The 22,574-nt window shown below is 44.5% G+C and overlaps 1 protein-coding gene across 2 annotated transcripts in view; it reads left to right on the forward strand.

Moving 5' to 3' along the window:
- RNF126 (ring finger protein 126) overlaps positions 1-22,574 on the forward strand; it is a 73,414-nt gene that overhangs the window by 26,345 nt on the left and 24,495 nt on the right. For both annotated transcript variants that reach the window (XM_068234055.1, XM_068234054.1), the window contains exons 2-4: positions 177-232; positions 16,964-17,021; positions 17,109-17,347. In XM_068234055.1, coding sequence (XP_068090156.1) covers positions 177-232; positions 16,964-17,021; positions 17,109-17,347 — 353 coding nt within the window. The remainder of the gene's footprint in view (positions 1-176; positions 233-16,963; positions 17,022-17,108; positions 17,348-22,574) is intronic.

Consider the following 22,574-nt stretch of genomic DNA (forward strand, 5'->3'; position numbering starts at 1 on the left):
TTGCTTTGTCACTTGGACATTTGCCACTGATTTGATTGGTTTCTTGTTTATAGGGTATCAAGAGACCACTTTTGAAAAGTTCCTACATGATATTTGGGTATTAATGGGCTGGTGAACTGTGATTAATTGCATACATCTCAGTGTCTTTTCTCAGTTGCCTTGTATTTTCTCCACAGGAATATACGTGTCCCAGGTGTGAGTCAGGGTTCATTGAAGAGCTTCCTGAAGTACGGTATGCAAATTGATCCTCTTATCCTCTTCCTGCCATGTATTTTTTTTTTTTTTCCTCCAATACCTCTATCTTATAACTACTCCCTGGTCCTGATTTCATTATGTGAGATGAGACTTGCTGTTTTCAAGTACTTTAGGACCCTGTATTGTACAAAAGTTAACAGATAGTTTAAATGCACATTCAATGATCCCTCGTGAATAACTTTCCTTGCTTGCCAAACTAATCAACTTGAGCATTTTAAGGGTGAATTTAGGTAATGTGCTGAACAATTTTCAGTTATTTTTGTAGAACTGTCTTCAGCACCAAGTATTGCTTATCTAATCACCTCTTCCCCTTAATAAGTGGACCCCCTGATGTCTGCCTGCTCACAGGTAAATAGGTAAAGGGGGATACATTTTTATAAATAAGTACCACACAGGTCTGGCTGACTCCAGGCTCCTGACTCCTTTAGGATGATCTCTCCCCTGATTGGTTCCTTTTGGAACAAATTGGTGTATAAAAGGAAATTTAGGTTGTGTGATGCCTTCATGCACAGCTTGAAAAATGGCTAGATGCCCAAAACAGCGGAGATGTCGGTGTATCGTGAGGACCTCATGTGTTTGTAATTGACTTCAATAAAAGAGCTGATTTTACTGCTGATGGTGTGGACAGTATTGCAATGTGCCTGTGTGTGCAAGGGCACTTCTAAATAATACATATAATCCAAACATTTGTATAGCTCTTTTCTCCCATGGGACTCAAAGCGCTCAAGAGCTGCAGCTACTGGGACACGCTCAAGAGGCCACTACTTACTGAATAGGTACTGACCCTAGCCAGGATTCAAACCCTGGCCTCCCATGTCAAAGGCGGTGCCGTTGACCAGTACACTATCCTGCCACTACTGAGTCATAGCACATCCATTATTTTTTTTTCCCTCCTTGGGTGCTCGCTCAACACAGGATTGGACCATCTTTACTTGTATACCTGGGTGGGGTTAGAGCTACCTCCACATACATAGGGTAAATACTTTCAACTCCCAAGCACATAGAGGGTTGAACGCCCTCACCCTACAGAAGAAAGTGACAGAGGAATGGGAGAAAGGGAACTAAGGTATATGGAAAATGGCTTAGTGAGAGCGGACGCTTTCAATAGTGTCACTGACAAGGCGTTTACCAGAATTCCTAGCTGCTCAGAATGCTGGTGAAGGACAATCTGGGTCTTGTGGAGGATAACCCATCTTCCCCTATATATTCCTATGTCATTGTTGGGAATTGGACCTTTGCACTGAACATTCTATGTGAACCAATGGGCAAATGGGCCCTAGCCAGCAAAAATTATACTTTTTTTTTTTTAGTTAGTCTCAGCAGAATACGCTGAATGAAATTAGCATATTAGAAAGCAGGGCTGTGGAGTCGGTACAAAAATCATTCGACTCCAACTTCGAATCCTCAGTTTTTTGAAACCACAGACTCCAACTCCAGATACCCAAAATGGATCTGACTCCTCGACTCCGACTCCTTAGTCTAATACTAGAACTAAGGATTTGGTACAAAAATCACCCGACTCAGACTCCTCAGTTTATGAAACCACAGACTCCAACTCCGATTCCGGGTACCCAAAATTGCTTCGACTCCTCAACTCCGACTCCACAGCCCTGTTAGAAAGGATAAAGCTGGGAGTCAAAGTTAAGTGCCACCCAAGAGTTGGCTGATTGTGAAGATATATGGTTAAACGCTTGTAAATTTTCTATTTGCACCCACACAAAGGAAAATATATACAAGATCATGTTTCAGTGATTTCTGACTCTGAGCAGATTGAGCAAAATATACCCGGATAAGTTTGATAACAGCAAAAACAAGCCACACCAAGAGCCCCAATAGTGTAAAATGTACTGGTAAATGGTTACTAGAGTAAATATTAATACTCACAAACCAGGGTTACCATTAGGCAAAGGAAGGTGGGGAGATTTTCCTGACCCCACTCAGGAATAAGAAGTCGCTCTCTGTAGATGAGAAAAAGGGGGTTCAACCCTCCACCCAGGGTGGACTCCATGTTATGCAGGAGAACAGAGGCGCCAAGAAGATAAAAGGACCTCAGAGGTGCCTGGCTCTTCTACTGACCACATATGCTATTGCTCCGTTGTTGTTGCCTGATGAAGCAGGATCAAGCCTGCGAAACGCATTGCATGTTTGGAGTTCATAAATAAAATATATTGACGGTCTTTACTACAGTCCTTGTGTGTCTACTTGGAGGAGGTAAGTCCACCACTACCTCCTCTATTTACCAAGAATTTGTTTTTTAAGCTCATTTAGCTTCCTTTTATCCTCTTGGCGTCTCTGTTCTCCTGCATAAAGTTCGATAACAGGTACTATTGAACATAATTTTGGTTCTGTCCGAAGATCCATATTTTCTGCCAATTGATCCAAACCGTAATATATAAGGTAATACAGAAACGTTTTCCACTAGACAAGTAATTAAATATCTGTTTAATCACAATTGGCGCTAGGTGGTCCACTTAATAAGCTGCACGTTATATGAGGGAATCCCTCCAACCCTCAAAATTATATATAGAAAATAAAAAAATAGATAACATGCGCTAATTAAAAGCAAAATTGTTTTGCTATTTATTCCAGGGCTGTGGAGTCGGTCCAAAAATCCTCCGACTCCTCAGTTTAGGATTCCTCCGACTCCGACTCCTCGACTCCGACTCCTCTAATTTGCATATTACAATTTTGTTGATTAAAAGTATGTAACATGAAATTCGTCTCTTAACTACCAACGCTTAGGAATTTTACAAGACAACTGAAGTGAGAAGGATGTGTAGACTACTATATTTATTCCCTTTAGACTAAAACTAGTCCTTGGTAAGAGTACTTGTAAAAGGTGCAAACCGGAACAAAGAACATCTATCAGGCCCTAGGCAATGTAAGTGTGGGTACATGTAATGGTGGCCATACATGGTACAATTTTTTCATACAATCTTACCATTTCTATGTAATATAAAGGGAACTGCCTAATTTATCCTTTCAGTATATTCCCTTAATTTACCCTTATACTACATAGAAATGGTAAGATTGTATGAAAAAAATTGTACCATGTATGGCCACCATAAGAATGATGTGCAGGTACTCTGCAGGGGAATGAGGAGATTCTTCCTCTATTACACATTCTTCATGCACAATCTGAACAAGGTTTATGGGTGACAGACAACACCTCTGTGTTCAATGTGCACAGCATTCTCAGTGGATTCCCTGCAGCTCTGTGGGGAGTGCATATGTAGAGTATAGTACTAATGTGTAACAAAGTAAACCTGAGACAGATGAAATTAAAGTTTTATACAGACCTGGGGCTTCCTCCAGCAGCCTTCAGGATAATCAGTCCCTCGTAGTCCTCCTCCACCACCTGGATCTTCTGCTATGAGTCCAGGTACTTGAGCCAGTCAGGCGTAGTGCGCATGCACACTCCGCCGCCAGGAGCGTACTACACCTGTGCAGCACTATTGCGCAGGTGCAGAATGTTCCTGGCTGTGGGAGCGGCATGCGGCCGGACAGCGCTGACTGGCTGAATTACCAGGACTCATAGCAGAAGATCAGGGTGGTGGAGGACAGCGAGGGACTGATTAGCCTGAAGGGGGCTGGAGGAAGCCCCAGGTATGTATAAAACTTTACTTTTCATCCGTCTCAGGTACCCTTTAATTTGTAGTCACCAAACCAAATTTTAACAACCTATGAAATAAATTGATTTCATAAGCAAAGGGAGTGCATACATTTGCATAAATCAGCATCAATGCAGAATTATTTCCATCTCATTGACCATCTCTATTAGTGACACAGCTACACATCAGGCTTTATTCTTACAGCATAGATGTTATTTAGTATATATAAGAGATTCCTGTGTACACATCATATATACAGTCACAATCAGATCTGTATATCTGACCTTAAAAATACGGGAACTGCTTTATTGAAGCAGCACAAGGAACTAATTTTGATTGGTTTATTTCATTTTTGTGGACTAAGCACAGCTATTACTGTATTTATACTGTATATATACATTATTTTTAATGACTATTATCTGAGAAATAGAACATTTTATCATATTTTCTATTTTAATTACAGTTACAAATTTATTAGGAGTCTGAGTCGGTGTATTTTTTTCCGACTCAGACTCCAGGCACCCAAAATTGCCCGACTCCACGACTCCGACTCCACGACTCCGACTCCGACTCCACAGCCCTGATTTATTCAAGATTGTTAAAAAGTCTTAAAGGGGAACTGAAGAGAGAGGTATACGGAGGCTGTCATGTTTATTTCCTTTTAATCAATACCAGTTGCCTGGCAGCCCTGCTGGTCTATTTCTCTGCAGTAGTATCTGATTAAAACCAGAAACAAGCATGCAGCTAGTCTTGTCAGATCAGACTTATAAGTCTGAACCACTGAAACACCTGATCTGCTGCATGCTTGTTCAGGGGCTATGGCTAATAGTATTAGAGGCAGAGGATCAGCAGGGCTGCCAGGCAACTGGTATTGTCTAAAAGGAAATAAACATGACAGCCTCCATATACCTATCTCTTCAGTTCCCCTTTAAAGCACAGTACACCAAAATTAGTTATCTATGCGGATAGATCACGCTTACACACACGGCACTTTTTTTATGTTACAGATTTTCTTTAAGTACCATGTGCGTAATCTTGTCCAGGGGGTAAATGGTTTGCTTGCCTGCTCCACACCCTGTGCCAAAGGACTACTGTTGCAAAAAACGCACGCACGCACGCACGCACGCACGCACGCACGCACGCACGCACGCACGCACACACACACACACACACACACACACACACACACACACACGCACTTATATTGCGCTTTTCTCCTTGCGGACTCTAAGCGCCAGAGCAGCAGCCACTAGGGCGCGCTCTATTGGCAGTAGCAGTGTAAGGGAGACTTGCCAAAGGTCTCCTACTGAATTAGTGCTGGCTTACTGAACAGGCAGAGCCGAGATTCAACCCTGGTCTCCTGTGTCAGAGGCAGAGCCCTTAACCATTACACCATCAGCCAACTGCGGCCCTGCAATCAGGCCCGATCACGTGATCAGTCATGTGGGACGCCTACACACACACACACACACACACACACACACACACACACACACACACACACACACCATAGAAGGGCCCTTCTATCTGGTCCTCTCTCCCCAATAATATAAGCTTCTTACGGAATGTTCCTTCCCAAAGAGTTATACTCCATACGATTCCTCCGTTTTAGGAATTGATTACATCATATATTATAAGTTCCTTTCAGTATGGGCACCGTAGTTTAAAATTTAAAATTCCAACCAGTTCAGTCTATATTAGACAATATTCATGTAGACTCACGTGTCCGATAATGTAAATGGTCAGCGGCAACCTCTCACAGGAGTGTAGTCATCTATGTGAATTCCTCCGCTCTGACCTTCCTTGCTCATGCGTGATACCTCTGCCCGCTGCCTCTCTGTGTCTCTCAGCCTCTTCCTGCGGCATACGTCGGTTCCGTCTGACAGGCTCAGAACCCCGCTTGCCGCACTTCCGCTCAGCTGATCCGGCTAGCGTATTGTTTTTCAAAATTTTGTCAGGAAAGAAAACACATATAAGCTTGGACAATGTCCAGTAGATTTCATGCTGAAATCAGCTGGAAATCTGTGCAGTGTTTGGGCAAGCCATAAATCTCTCTCTGATCACATTTCGATCAGAGAGGAATCTATCTTATGATCTATGGTGACAGATCGAGTGGTATACGGGAACCCTTAGGCCAGTTTTATACCTGGCCAGTGCGTTTGTGGTGCAATGCATTGCAACGCACAAATCATTCTTCATATAAATGTAATTCAAGGCCTCATTGAATTCAATTGCTTGTTGCATTACCCTGCATGCAGAAAGGGTAACACAACGCAATGAGACAGGCCTTATGTAAAAGGGAATAACAATGAGTAACTGGTTGGCACACGGAAACAAACACACGTGGAGAGGATGACTTGGATTGTGGTGTGCAGACTGTCAGCATGCTCTGAACCAAGGCAGTATATTGCAACAAAATCCGGTGAAAGGCTCAGCACTGCTATTGTTGATTTATTGCTGATGCACTTGCATTCAATTCTCATTAAAAAAAAGCTTTTGTCTTGTGTAATACAAATAACATTCGAGTTGATACTTATCGTGTGCAATGTGGAGGGGATGCGTATTATGTAACGCGTCACGCGTATCTTCAGTAGCGTAAAAAGTGAAGCGAAGTACAGTCTCACATTGGAAAGTTTCATCATCCAAACATAAAATTTGCACTGGTGTTAAAGGACATTTTTAATATTGGGTATTCTATTCAAGTATAAAATCTCATAGCAGATATCCGAACTGTTCTGTCCTGGATCCTGTAATAACGATCAAATAGAGGCATTTCCCAGAACGTCCCTGGGACAGCACCCCTCCTCTGAGACTGGTCTCCCTCCCAATTCTGGACAGGAAGCTACCGTATTAAACAAATTTGCATAATGGACAGCAGCATATGTATAAATACAAGCTACTCACAATGATTCCTCAGTTGTTTTTTCTCCCATCGTCCTCCAGGACGGCTGCTGCTGAGACATTGTATGTCTCCGGCGACACTGGAAACACCTGAAATAAATTTAAAATGTAAATGATGTGTGAGCCCATAAAGGAACTCCTCCCTCCCCAAGCCTTCAGTTTTTTGTTGTTTCCCATGCATGCTGGTCACCTGAATAGACAGGGAGTTTGTTATTTTGTTCGGATACAGGATTTTGCCTGGGGCACCTGTATTATAGATAGGTAGGTTACCTTATGGCGGTTGGGGTCGGTGACGGGATGTTGCGACCCTTTCAGGAGATTGTGCGGTAGGTTTACCTGGTTTTCCTGTATCTCTGAGGATAGGAGAAGCCGCCATGGCCGCCTACTCTGGGCGTTCGGGGAGCGTGCAGCCGGGAGTGGATCTGGCCGGATCAAGTCTCGCGCGATGAGACTGTACGCATGTCATTTTCGCTTCCGGGACTGGTGGAGGGCAGGGGGCGGCGCCTGAAACCAGGAAGGACGGCTATACAAGCCGCACTTCAGCGCACGAGGGACGCCGCTCAGCTGCATAATGGAGCGGGTGCAGTCCTCCAACAATGCAGAGGAGAATACCCCGGCGGCCATTCCGACAGATAAAGGCGCAAGTCCGCGGGTATGTAAGGAAGCTCAGCTTTCTATCTCTCCCCATGTGCTATCAATAGCTAGATTACTAAGCGCTGTTTGTTTTCTATTGTGTTTTCTCCACAGAAAGCGGCAGCAAAGCAGAAAATTAGATGTAGGATTTGTAATGCTAGATTGCAGGAAGGAGCTACTAAAAATATATGTAGAGAATGTCATTTGGAATCAAAGAAGCCTTCGGGCCTTGGGGGGGAGGGTTCCCAGGCTGCAAAAGCTTTATTAGATTTAATGAATACTGTTAAAGAAGAAATTTCAAACACGTTTACTGCTTTTAGGTCTGCCCTGTCTGTAAATCAGGAACAGAGCCAGACACTGGGACTGGATTCTCAGTCCTCAGCAACCATCTCAGAACCAGTGCAGGAGGTAGCTGGTCAGTCTTCAGTTATTCAAACACCCGGTCAGCAGTCTCTCATTCAAGTGTCTGATAACTCAAGGGAAGGAAGGGGCAGTAGATTCAGATACGTCAGAGAAATCGAAATCTGTAACATCGTCCTGGTATTTGTTTTCGGCAGAGGACACAAATGAATTATTAAAAGCTATATATGACTCTGAACAGTTAAAGTCAGATTTGCCGATCACATCTGTTAGAGATGACATTTACAAGGGGTTAATTGTAGAAACGATGAAGGTTTTTCCCATACACGACTCAATCAAGGAACTCATAAGATCCCAGTGGAGGGATCCGGAGAAACGGTTTTTTATTCCGAGATCTTTTAAAAGGAGATTCCCCTTTAAGGAGGAAGAGGAATCTCCTTGGACCAAGTGTCCGAAATTAGATGCTGCATTGGCGCAGTATTCAAAAAACTCTGACTTGTCTTTTGAAGATGCGGGATCCCTGAAGGATCCCATGGATAGAAAGGCAGAGGCGTTGTTAAAACGCGCATGGGACGCCGTATCCTTTTCATTTAAGCCAGCGATTGCTTCAATCTGCCTGGCTAGGAACTTGGTAAGATGGATTGATGGGTTGCAGAATCATCTTATTGCGGGGACTCCGCATGAGAAAATTCTCGAATCCTTGCCGGTTATTGCCAAGTCGGTGGCGTTCCTGGCTGACGCAGCCTCGGAAAGCGTAAGGGCCTCGGCAAAAGCAGCAGCTCTCGTCAACTCCTCCAGACGAGCGGTTTGGTTAAACGCTTGGGAGGGGGACTCAGCTTCGAAACATAACTTGTGTTCCATGGAGTTCCAGGGCGAGTTGTTGTTTGGGAAGGACCTTGATTCGGTTTTAGAAAGATCCTCGGATAAGAATAAAAAATTTCCGGATAGAAGGAAAAAAATCCCTAAAAAACCCTTTGTCAATAAAAGACCCCCGTCTCGATCAGAATCAACAACAAGGGGAGGATTTCAGTCCAAAAGGTGGACATATAATGCAGGTAGGGGAAGGGGTTCATTTCTCTTTAACAAACCCCAAAACCCTACCAATAAGCAATCAAAGTGACTATCAGGCTGTGGGGGGAAGGCTGAGTTTCTTTCTTCCGGCTTGGAAGGAGATAACCAAAAGTCCGTACATTTTGGATTTAATTCAATCAGGTTACAGAATCGAATTCAGTTCAGTCCCTCCTCTCAGCAAGTTAGTAACAGGAGTCCCAAGGGACCCTCGGAGAGCGCAAGCTCTAAGAGATTCAATAATCTCGTTATTGGAAAAAAGAGTAATCGAAAGAGTTCCCCCCCCCAGGAACATTTTCGGGGGTTTTTATTCGAGAGTCTTTCTAGTTCCCAAACCCTCGGGAAAGTTCAGGATGATTTTGAACCTAAAATCCCTGAACCCTTACATTGTGGAGAAAAAGTTCCGCATGGAAAGCATCACCTCTGTAAGAAATTCGATGATTCCAGATGCGTTTCTAGCAACGTTGGACTTAGAGGATGCTTATCTTCATGTACCAATACACCCGTCGTGCCTAAAATACCTCAGATTTGCAGTTCAGATCGGAGAGTCAATTTGCCACTATCAATATCGTGCCCTGCCGTTCGGGATTACATCCGCCCCGAGAATCTTCACAAAGGTGATAGCAGAGGTGAGTGCTTTCCTACATCTCCACAATGTAAGGGTTCTGCCCTACTTGGACGATTTCCTGTTTCTTGCAGAAACAGAGGAAACTTTAAAGAAGCAGCTAGATTTTTCAATACAATGGTTAACTAAACTGGGCTGGATCATAAGCGAAGAAAAGTCCAAAATGATTCCAACCCAGAGGCTTGTATTTCTGGGATTGTTATGGGACACAGAGACTCAGAAGGTGGTCCTGCCCGAAGACAAGATCTCCAGGTTAGTGCAGAAAGTACAAATATTCACGGGGGGAAAGAATGTGTCATTACGAGTCGTAATGTCTTTACTAGGGCAGATGTCCTCAACCTTCCCGGCAGTAGAATGGGCCCAGGCTCATTCAAGAGACACTCAGGCCTGGTTTCTGTCAGTTTGGGACAGGAATCAGAGGTCATTTAGACGACTTGGTACAGGTGCCAGACCAAGTTCGAATGTCCCTCCAGTGGTGGACTTGTCGAGATCATTTGTCTCTAGGGAGACGTTGGTTTCAGACGGCCCCAATAAAAGTGTATACAGATGCCAGTTTAACAGGTTGGGGAGCTCATTGTTCAACATTTCAGGTCCAGGGTTATTGGGCTCAGGAAATGAGGGACAGTTCTTCCAATTTCAAAGAACTAATGGCTGTGAGACTGGGGCTTCTACAGCTCCAGGACCAAGTTGTGGGAAAGGAAGTCCTGGTTTACTCAGACAATATCGTGACGGTATCATACCTGAGGAAACGGGGGTACCAGAGTGGAAAATTTACGGGAACTTACGTTACAAATAATGTCCTGGGCGGAATCGAGCCTGATATCTCTGACAGCAGTACACATTCAGGGGATCAAGAACAGGTGGGCGGATTCACTGAGCAGAGGAATGACTATGGAGGTGGAGTGGCAGCTCAATCAAGAAGTCTTTTTTACAGATAGTACAGAAATGGGGGTGGCCGGTAATAGATTTATTTGCGACCCCACAAAATGCGAAGGTAGAAGACTTCTGTTCCCTGTACCCCACAGTACCGGAAAATCGATTAGACGCCCTGATGGTGGATTGGCCTACGGGGCTCCTTTATGCCTTTCCCCCATTTCATCTAATTTCCAGGGTACTGAGGAAGGTAGAAATATCAGATTGCAGTGTGATATTCATAGGTCCATGGTGGCCCAGAAGGACCTGGTTCCCACGTATACAACAGCTAGCGGTAAAGGGCCCATGGCATTTAGGCAGCAGAGGGGACCTGTTGATGCAGGAAGGCCAACTACATCCCAATCCTCAAATGCTGAACCTCACGGCTTGGATACTGAAGAAAGCATCCTAGAGGGATGGGGGTTTTCAAAGAAGGTAGTTTCTACATTGGTTAGGTGTAGGAAACTTACGACTAGGAAAAAGTACGAGAAAATTTGGAAGGCTTTTTTACTTTGGAAGGAAAGAAATGGGGTCAGAACGAATGACCTAAAGTTTATTTTAGAGTTTTTGCAGAGTGGAGTGGATCTAGGGTTAGCGGTTAGTTCCCTAAGAGTCCAGGTATCTGCTCTATCAGTTTTTCTTAATAGACAGTTGTCAAGAAACAATTTTATTAAAAACTTCCTTTCCTCAGTAGCCAGGACTCAGCCTATTCCAGAGAAATTAGTCCCGCCTTGGGATCTGTCATTGGTTCTTGACTTCTTGACGTCAGAGAGATTTGAGCCTTTGACAGACGTACCGTTGAAATTTTTATCAATTTAAAGTGGCTTTTTTGGTGGCAATCACGACAGCAAGGAGGATAGGTGACATCCAATCCTTGTCTATTAAAGATCCATACATGATAGTACATCCAGACAGGATAGTTTTTAGGCCAGACCCAGCGTACTTACCAAAAGTGGCTTCGGCTTTCCATAGATCGCAGGAAATAATACTGCCTTCTTTTTCCGCAAATCCAACTAATGAACGGGAAAGAAAATGGAGCACTCTGGACGTTAGGAGAGCAATCTTGATATACCTCCAACGAACAGCGGAGTGGAGGAGGTCAAGTCATTTGCTGATCTCTTATGCGGGATCAAGTAAAGGCTTACAGACATCAAAGGGCACCATTTCTAGATGGGTGAGGGAAGTGATTGCGTTAGCTTACAAATCTTCAAATATTGCAGCTCCTTCCAGAATAACAGCCCACTCTACAAGATCCTTAGCAGCTTCATGGGCAGAAAGGTCAGGTGCAAGTCTAGAGCAGATCTGTAGGGCTGCAACCTGGTCTTCGCATACCACGTTCATCAAACATTATCGCGTGGAGCTACTGTCAAGCCAGGACCAAAGTTTTGGGCGCAAGGTCTTACAGGCCATCATCCCTCCCTAAGGTAAACATTTCTCGCTGGTCTCAGCAGCAGCCGTCCTGGAGGACGATGGGAGAAAGTCCCAGCTGCTTACCGGTAGCCGTGTTTCGGCGAGTCCTCCAGGACGGCTGCCTGAGTTCCCAACCCTATATGATGTATCTGTGTATATGTATATGTTATATATATGAATGGGTACTCGGTTTTGAACTGAAGGCTTGGGGAGGGAGGAGTTCCTTTATGGGCTCACACATCATTTACATTTTAAATTTATTTCAGGTGTTTCCAGTGTCGCCGGAGACATACAATGTCTCAGCAGCAGCCGTCCTGGAGGACTCGCCGAAACACGGCTACCGGTAAGCAGCTGGGACTTTCTGTCCCGGACAGGAGGTGTGGAGGGGTCTCTGTGCTCCCATGTCAGGCGGCAGGTGCAGCGTGTGGGGCAGGCAATGGAGGGCTGAGCAGGGGACTCAGTGTGCTATGCGCCCAGCGTAGTGGAGGCTTCTCCTTGGAGTGCGGAAGTTTTATGGACGGCAGAGCGCTAACCGGAAGTTCCGGCGGAAGCGCAATGACGTCATGTGCAGGCGTCCCACATGACTGATCACGTGATCGGGCCTGATTGCAGGGCCGCAGCGGTGATTACTATGGCGATTGGCTGCAGTGGAGAGAGAGAGGCAGCTGCTGGTAATTGAGGAGGGTAAGGTTTAAATCAGTTTTTTGTCCATGACTCAATGCTGTTTGGTGGATCATGGAGGACGCCTCATGCCTTTCTTTACTGCAATCTGCAGAGACTAGCTCTGAACCCTCTCTGGTGAGAAACTGTTTTAAACTGCTTCTGCGGATTATGCTGTTTAAGTATACATTGAAGGGACTGATGGCTTCTTTTTTATCTATATATTTCAGCCTAAACCTCCAAAAGCTGACAAAGATAAGGAAAAGGATAAATCTTCTCAGTCCACTCAGAGTAGACACTCATCAAGATGGCTGTATTAGCCTATTGAGACAGCACAGCGGTGACACCTGCTGGGGAAAGAGAAAGTTTGCACTATAAAGCAAACGTTATGCAGGTAGCTGGTAAGATTGCCTGCCAAAAATAGTAAGTGTGATGAACGTAAAAACTGAGTACAGGCAAAAAAGAAGCTTTACGCAATACGCATGACCCCTTTAGCGTCCTTCCTCCCCAAATGCTTTTAAACCATTTTGTATCACACACACACATTGTGCACATCCAAACCTGAGAAGAAGCTATTGAAGCGAAATGGTCGTCAGGCCGTGCACCAGACGGCACCCACTGCTCATCCCACATCCCCTCCACATTGCACACGATAAGGATCAACTTGAATATTATTTGTATTACACAAGATGACATTTTTTATGAGAATTATATGCAAGTGCATCAGCAATAAATAAACATTAGCAGTGCCGAGCCTTTCACTGTGTCCTCTTCTTATGTAAAAGGGGCCTAAGACTCTAAATGCATGTTTAAAGAGGACCTGAACTCAAAACTTTCTTTCTGTTCTATAAGATAAGTAACCGCATAAAAACCTTTAAAGAAAACGTTTCTTTGTTACAGCTGATAGAAACACTGCAGATTTATTGCAGGATTTGTAATTCTTGCTTTCATGGAAGCAGACATTAACATCCTGTGTTTACCAATTAGCTGACACAGCTGAGAGATCAAATAACAAACCATGCTTAGACACAGATAAGGGGGAGTAAGACAGGCTAAACTTTCTAAATACATATATGGTGCATTTCTATATGTTTTGCTACTGTCCTGTGCAAGAGTTCAGATCCATTTTAACCACTTGCCGACCGCCCACAGCCGATGGGTGGCGGCAAAGTGGTGTGCAGAACGACCGCCTAACCCCCATCGGCGGAGTCTCGTTCTGCGCTATCTGGCTGGGGATCCGCCTCCGCCAGCAATAGGCTCCGCCCACCCTCGACGTCAACACGCCGGCCAATTAGCAGCGCCGGCGGGTTGTTAACCCCCGATCTTCCACATAGAAAGCGTATACTACGCTTTGTAATGTATACAAAGTGTATTATATAGGCTGCCTCGCCTCCTGCCCTGGTGGTCCCAGTGATCGAGGGACCACCAGGGCAGGAGGCAGCCCCCCCTGGTAAGCACAACACCATACTGATCTGCCCCCCCCTGCCCTCTGATCGCCCACAGCACCCCTCAGACCCCCCCCCCCCCCGCCCAACCCCCATACCCCTGTTTGCAACCAATCACTCATCAATCACCCCCTGTCACTTTCTGTCAATGCTATTTTTTAGGTTAGGTCCTAAACTGCCCCCGGGGGCTCCTGATCACCCCCCCCCCACCCCCTCAGATCCTCCGCAGACCCCCCGAACACACCCCCTTCCCTCCGTGTACTGTATACACCTACCCTCCCCTGTAATCACCCACTGATCACCTGTCAATCACCCATCAATAACCCCCTGTCACCACCTGTCACTGCCACCCATCAGATCAGACCCTAACCTGCCCCTTGCGGGCACCTGATCACCCGCCCACACCCTCAGATCGCCCGCAGACCCGCCCTCAGATCACCTCCCAAGTGCATTGTTTACATCTGTTCTCCCCTCTGATCACCCATCCATCACCCTGTCGCCACTTGTCACTGCTACCCATCAGATCAGACCCTCATCTGCCCCTTGCAGGCACCCAATCACCCACCCACACCCTCAGAACGCCCTCAGACCCCAGCCCTGATCACCTCGCCAGTGCATTTATTGCATCTATTCTCCCCTCTAATCACACCCTGATCACCCATCAATCACCCCGTCACCACCTGTCACTGCTAGCCATCAGATCAGACCCTAAACTGCCCCCTGCGGGCACCCAAACACCCGCCCACACCCTCAGATCACCCTCAGACCCCGCCTGAACACCTCTCCAGTGCATTACTTATACCTGTTCTCCCCTCTAATCACCCACTGATCACCCATCAGTCACCCCCTGTCACTGCTACCCATCATACCCATCAGATCAGACCCTCATCTGCCCCTTTGCGGGAAACCCAATCACCCGCCCACACCCTCAGACCCCCCCTCCCCCCTCGATCACTTCCCCAGTGCATTGCTTGCATCTATTCCCCCCCCCCCCTCTAATCACACCTTGAGACACCCATCAATCACCTCCTGTCACCCCCTAGCACACCTACCCATTAGATCAGGCCCTAATTTGCTGCGTGTGGGCTCCTGATCACTCGGCCAAACCCTCAGATCCCCCTCAGACCCCCTTCCGATCACCTCCCCAGTGCATTGATTGCATTCGTTCTCCCCTCTAATCACCCCCTGAGACACCCATCAATCACCTCCTGTCACCCCCTAGCACTCCTATCCATCAGATCAGGCCCTAATCTGCCCCGGGCTTCTGATCACCCGGCCAAACCCTCACCCGCCCCACCGCAGTGACAGATTTTTTTTTTTTCTTGATCACTGCTGGTCTCTACGACTTAATTGTGGCTGAGACCAACCGTTATGCCACACAATACGCAACTGCCAATGCAAGAAGCTACCATGCCCAGCCTTTTCGGTGGAAACCACTCCAAGTTTCCGAACGTAACATTTTTTGGGGCCTTCTCCTTAACATGGGTCTAGTCAAAAATAATGTATTGCGGTCTTTTTCGTCTACGCACCCAATACATCACATGCCCATGTTCTCTGCTGCCATGTCCAGGTCACGATTTGAGAACATCCTGCGCTTCCTGCACTTCAGTGCCCATACAACCTGTCATCTAAGAGGCCACCCTGCTTGTGACCGGTTCCACAAAATATGGCCCCTCATACATCACCTGTCATCAAAACTTGCAGATGCTTATACCCCTGAACAGGCATTTTGAGGCATTTGGTTTACAGACTACTCCTCACGGTTTTGGGCACCTAAAATGCCAGGGCAGTATAGGAACCCCACAAGTGACTCCATTTTAGAAAGAAGACACCCCAAGGTATTCCGTTAGGTGTATGATGAGTTCATAGAAGATTTTATTTTTTGGTCACAAGTTAGCGGAAATTGAATTTTTTTTATTTCACAAAGTGTCATTCTCCACTACTTTGTGACAAAAAATAAAATCTTCTATGAACTCACCATACTCCTAACGAAATACCTTGGGGTGTCTTCTTTCTAAAGGTACTCATAGGACGTTGGGCCCCTTAGCGCACCTAGGCTGCAAAAAAAGTGTCACGTGGTATTGCCGTACTCAGGAGAAGTAGTATAATGTGTTTCGAGTGTATTTTTACACATACCCATTCTGGTTGGGAGAAATATCTCTGTAAATGGACAATTGTGTGTAAAAAAAATCTAATTTACAGAGATTTCTCCCACCCAGCATGGGTATGTGTAAAAATACACCCCAAAACACATTATATTACTTCTCTAGAGTACAGCGATACCACGTGTGACCCCTTTTTGCAGCCTAGGTGCGCTAAGGGGCCCAAAGTCCTATGAGCAATTTTACTTGATTTGATACAAAGTAAAAAAAAATCATTTTTGACAAAATTTATGTCTTTTTTGATGAACATAATAAAAACTAAAAATTGCAGCAGCAACCAAATAGCATCAAAAGAAAGCTGTATTAGTGACAAGAAAAGGAGGTAAAATTAATTTAGATGGTAGGTTGTATGACCGAGCAATAAACCGTTAAAGCTGCAGTGGTCTGAATGGAAAAAAAGGCTCTGGTCCTTAAGGGGTGAAAAGACTGCAGTCTTCAAGTGGTTAAAGGAAACTTGAGGCAATGCATTTAAAAAAAAATAAATAAACAACAAAAAAAAAATACAGATCTACTTACTTGGGGCTTCCTCCAGCCCCTGGAAGTTTGTTTCCCTTGCCGCAGCTCTGCTTCAAGCCGGTTTCCCAGGGTCCCCTATGTAGCAACCGCCAACCCGGTCAGTTTGGCCTCTGCACATGCGCAATTGTGCTCTCAGCCAGGTCGGCGGCCTCTGCTGCTACGGAGGGGACCCGGGGCGGCCGGCTTGGAGCAAAGCTGCGGAGAGGGACACACAGGTTTCCAGGGGCTGGAGGAAGCCCTAGGTAAGATTTACTATTGCCTGATACTTAGTTTAAGATCAATTACAAGCAAGAGTAGGGTTTGTTTTTGTTGTTGTAAAAAGTACCTACTTAAAATATTTATTTTTCCCTAGCAGCATGTCTAATACCTGAGATGGTACAATGCTAAATCTGGTTTTATTTGCAGAAGCACAGAAAATAACAGCACCACTTCCGGGACAGATCAAAACAGACATCCGTTTGAAGTAAGTCTCTGTTCTTATAATTCAGAATAATTTTGTAATTTTTTTTTCCCTTTCATTTAAATACATTTCTCCAAATTCTTTCTTAAGAACCTGGAGTCCAGCCAATTCGCATTGCCTCCAGGTTATGGCCAAGTCACATTTGGGATATTTAATGAAGGCCTGGAGTTCCCCATATTTGGAGCAGGTGGAGCAAATGAGGAGAGTCGTGAAGGGGAAAACAGAAGAGAACAACAATCGCGGCAGAGATATGGTGCAAGACAGCCTCGTGCAAGACTAAGCGCAAGACGTTCTGCAGGGAGACCTGAGGGTGTGCCTACGTTAGAAGGGTGAGGAGGAGATGAGCAAAGTTGGTTATACGGATGGGATTCGCAGCATTTGCCACTTTAGTATTTTTGTAGTGATGGGAATGTGAAAAAGTATTATGGAAGGTGTCATTCCAGAGTACCTTCTAAAAATTCCACTGGCCTGGCTGTTGTTTTGATCTACTTACAGTAACTAAAGCAGCATGCGTATGCAGTCAGCATCATGGTCACATGGTTAGTACTTACCTTGCAGTATTATAGTCCAATGTTAAAATTACAGTAAAGACTAGATTTGCCTGTAATTTCTGTGATGATTCTCTGTAGTAACATTCCTTTGATGGATTTGTTTAAATGCTGAAAACTGTGAAGTCACAGTACATGCAGTGTACCTCATGTAATGCTAAAAGTATGGCAAGGGATTGCAGACTTATCACAGAAATGACTAAATAATGAACTTGATAAATAGCCAAGCAAAAATAGGACTCGGGGAACATAACTACTGTACTTCTCCAGCTGGCATTATAGATGCTTGGCTGTAGTATGCTGAACATGTGAATATTCTGGTTCTGAAAGGAGGATTCGGATCTGTAATTGAATGAAGTACCTTTAACTAAGATTGAAACTCCTGTACTCCTCACTGGTTTTAGCTCTTTAAATCAACCACATTTATATGACCACTTCACTTCTATCTGAGCCTGATTCAATTCCCATTATCGCTATCTATAAGGGCTAGTGCCCTAAAGGGACAACCCCTTATGCACTCCTAAAGGGAACCTGAAGTGAGATGGGTATGGAGGCTGCCATATTTATTTCCTTTTAAACAATACCAGTTGCCTGGCAGACCTGCTGATCTATTTGGCTGCAGTAGTGTCTGAATAACACCAGAAACAAGCATGCAGCTAATCTTGTCAAATCTGACCATGACTTTGTCAGAAACGCCTGATCTGCTGCATGTTTGTTCAGGGTCAATGGTCTAAAAGTATTAAAGACAGAGGATCAGCAGGATAGCCAGGCTACTGGTATTCGAGCGCTGTTCAAACAGTGCAGGAGATTTGGGCTCAGCCAGCGACACCATAGGCCGTAATAGGAATTACGGGTGTAGCTGCGCTCACTGAGTAACTTGGGCACCATCAAAAGACTGAGCTCAAATTACTTTTAAAACACTGTAATTCGCCCGCCAGAAATAGCTGGAAGCCGAATTACATCATTCCTCACTATCCATGGCAGCCGGAAGGGGGAATAATAATGAACGCCGTCGAGACTTGTGCAGGGATACGTACAGAGCACACTTCTCTTGTGTCAGACTGGCCTCGACTGGAGAAAGTTATGGGACCCAGTACCGGAGCTGGCGGCAGCGGAGGAAAGCGGCGTGGGAGTGATCCGTGCAGATGGGGGCTGGAGGAAGCCCCAAGTATGTATAAATCTTTTACTTTATCTTGGCTCTGGTACACTTTAATGACCTGCCTTATGCTGGGAATACACCATGCAATTTTCTGTTAGATAGATGGGTCAGTAGATAATTTCTGACAGGTCCAATTTGATTTCTGATCGTTTTTCTAATCGATTATCTGATCACTACTATACAAATTGATCAGAAAAAACGATCGAGAATCAGATCGTACCTGTCGGATTGATCTATCGCTTTATCCATGTAACAGAAAATTGCATGGTGTATTCCCAGCATTACAGGAGAGGGCATTAATAAACACACATTTTGTTGGTTTTTTTGTTATTTATTCCCATTAAAGCAGTAGGATTAGCCAGTGGAAAAAACGCACATATAAGTAGATAAATACTTGATCTACTTACATAACACATGTGTTGTACTATATCAAAGGTCAGCGCAGGTTTAGAAAGTCATATGTAGGGAATGGTAAATTCTTCACCACAATATATCAAATGCTCAGAGGTAGATATCCGCCAAACATCAAAACAAGAAAAGGCTTACCAGCTCCCAACAACCCACATTACAAGGTTGTAAAATGGCTCAGGTCACAGATAACGTCCAGGGAACATCAGACGTCGTGAAGATCCAGTGGACATCCGTATGGAGGTAAAGTTTCAGGAATTTATATAGGAAAACAAAAACGGCAATATCCAGCCCTAAGGCCTGGTTCGCACATAAATCTACAAAAAGGACCATACTGGACCGGAGTGGAAATGTGGAGATTTATGTGTGAACCAAGCCTCACCTGACTGGACTGGAAAGACCAGAAATGTTCAGTGAGTGTGAACACAGCTATAGAAATGCATACAAAACTGACAGGACTGGAAATGTACAGATTTATGTGCAAACACAGCCATAGAAACACAAAACTGATGCCAACGGTCAAAAAAGGACAGGACTGGACACCTTTTAATGTGTGAACCAAGCCTGTATTGCAATGGAGACGCAAAAGACTGCGATTTTATGTGAGTGATGCATTTTTTTTCACTACTAAATATGATATGACTTGCGCCTGTGCAGTAGAGCGGACTCGACTGGGATTGGCTATTTCTGCCTGATCTCGAGCAGAGAGCTGCGCTGGAGAGGTAAATATTTACATGGCCACTGTTTGGAAGGGTCCTGCGAGACGGAACAGGACGGGGGAAGCCTCAATTGGATCCAGAGGCTTCCCCCTCCCGAGGTAAGTGCACGCACGCACGCACGCACGCACGCACGCACGCACGCACGCACGCACACACACACACACACACACACACACACACACACACACACACCTCTTCCAGAGTAAAACGAGCCATACATTGCTTTTCTCCTATGGCCTGACACTTACAGTAAGTAGTAGAAATCTGACATTACCGACAGGTTTTGGGTTAGTCATTCTCTTCATGGGGGATTCTCAGCATCTCTTTAGTCTTTATAAAGACATTCCCTGAAAAAGATTGTACAAAGATGATGGCCAGCCTCTCTGCTCGCTGCACACTTTTTATGGCAGTTGGACGTTAACTAAGAGCTTTTGAATCCGAAGACATAACAACAAAAGTTGTTTAGGTGATACCTTTTAATGACTAGTTGTACAAGATGTCTTTGCCAAGTCATTACAGGTGTCGCCTAAACAACTTTTGTTATGTCTTTGTATTCTCTCCATGACTGATACTGGACCACACGCAACTGGTTTGAAAATAAAGAAATCCCTGAGAATCCCCCATGAGGAGATGGGCTAGTCCAAAACATGTCGGTTCTGTCAGATTTCTACTACTTACTGTAAGTGACTGCATCATAGGAGAAAAGTAATGTATGGCTCATTTTACTCCGGGAGAAATGCACTTCTTATCTGTATGTTTACATATATTTTAAATTTTAAGATTTTAACGACTGTGGTCCTTTTTAAAGTAAATGTAATTAATGCCAGTAACGTCAATAATCTTAGAATAATTATATTAGAATTAGTCAAGCTACAGGAAAAAAAGCTGTGTGGCAAAGTAAAGCTTGCCAAAAGCAATAAAAAGCACACACCAATATGCCTAAAGGCAACATCTTAATGCATGTCCTGTTGATTTACTTCATCAACACTGCCCCCAGTGATATAGAGATTGAATCGGGCAGAAAATTGTTCTGTTTTCCAGTTGCATTTTTTTTTTTTTTGCCTTAAAGAAAACCTGAATTGAAAATTAAAAGTCAAAATTAACATACACAAGTCATACTTACCTTCCATGTAGTCTACTCCTCAATCTATTTTTCCTCTCCTGCGTCCTGTTTGTCCACTGTGATCAATGGAATTCTCCGTCCTCCATTTTGAAAATGGCTATTACCCCATAACAGCTTCCTGGTCCGCACACTGTTAAACTGTAACATCGTCCACTTGAGCCATAGGGAAACATGGACATTACCGGGCATATCAGTTGTCCACTCAGCTATAACTGACAGCAACCAATATATTTCAGTTCTGACAAAATGTTGTCAGAACTGGAAGGAATCACTGTAAGAAGAAAATGGTGAGCTTCTGAGAGGAACTGATGGCAAGGTGACTATGTAATGTTCATTTGAAGTTACCTCATGTATTTATTTTAAATTTTTTTATTAAGTACAGGTTCTCTTTAAATCTACCTCACTCCTGCAACCACCACCTCCTCTTCTAAAGTTCCTTATGTGGCAAGTTTCTTTTGTACGATGTTGCAGCAAGAGGCACAATGCATTTTTATATTATGTAAGAGTTGAAAGTTAAGATGGCAAGCTTAGGATCTGACAAAGGGAAAATGTACACCCAAAAGTCAGTCCTTTGTGAAACCGCAAAATAAAGGGTATTCTATATAATTGCATGTTTATAACAAATGCAAAGATCTTGGGCCCTGCTCACAGTGGAGGCGTTCCGGTGTGACACAACAGATGCATTGTACTGTGGAAAGTAGCACTGTAATGTTGAACCTATGCAATGTTTACAAAATGTCCAGTGTGGTGTGATCTGAGTTCATTATTCCACTGCATTGCATGCAGTGCGTTGCCGCTTAAAGGACAACTGAAGTGAGAGGGATATGGAGGCTGCCATATTTATTTCCCTTTTCACAAACTAGTTGCCTGGCTGCCCTGCTAAACCTCTGCCTCTAATACTTTAAGCCATAGACCCTGAACAAGCCTGCAGCAGATCAGGTGCTCCTGACATTGTCAGATCTGACAAGATTAGCTGCAAGCTTGTTTCTGGTGTGATTCAGACACTACTGCAGCCAAATAGATTAGATGGGCTGCAGGGCAACTGGTATTTTTAAAAGAAAATAAATATGGCAGCCTCCATATCCCTCTCACTTCAGTTGTCCTTTAACACATGCATTAGCAATGAAGTACACTTTTCATTGAGTCTATGCTTCACTGTACTCAACAGAAGCATAACATGCTATTTTTCTGTTCCGTTGCATTCCTGTGACTGTCACGGGGAAAGGTAACTTTGGGAATGATCATTGCACAGACACATTGCTCCCCAGCTTGTACATTTTTAGTGTTCAGTAAGAGGTGCACTGTTGCAAGGGTTATAGTACAAGAACAGAAGTTGCTGCAACATTACAGATTACTAATAGTCATCCTTTGACTCAGGAAACCTCTGTATGCGCACGTAGCTTTAGCCAGAGTTCAGGTCTGGTTAATTTCCATCACTGCCTATCCAAAATTGTATCTAGGCTGCGGTAGGGATATTAGATTGGGAGCCCCTATGAGGAACAGAAAGTAATGCAAATTCTTCAGTGTAATCTGTAAACTGCTGCGGAACATGATGGCAATATATAAACACAGGAAATAAGTCAGATGTTTTAACCTTAC

Source organism: Hyperolius riggenbachi, chromosome 1, assembly GCF_040937935.1.
Source record: "Hyperolius riggenbachi isolate aHypRig1 chromosome 1, aHypRig1.pri, whole genome shotgun sequence".
Lineage (NCBI taxonomy): Eukaryota > Metazoa > Chordata > Amphibia > Anura > Hyperoliidae > Hyperolius > Hyperolius riggenbachi.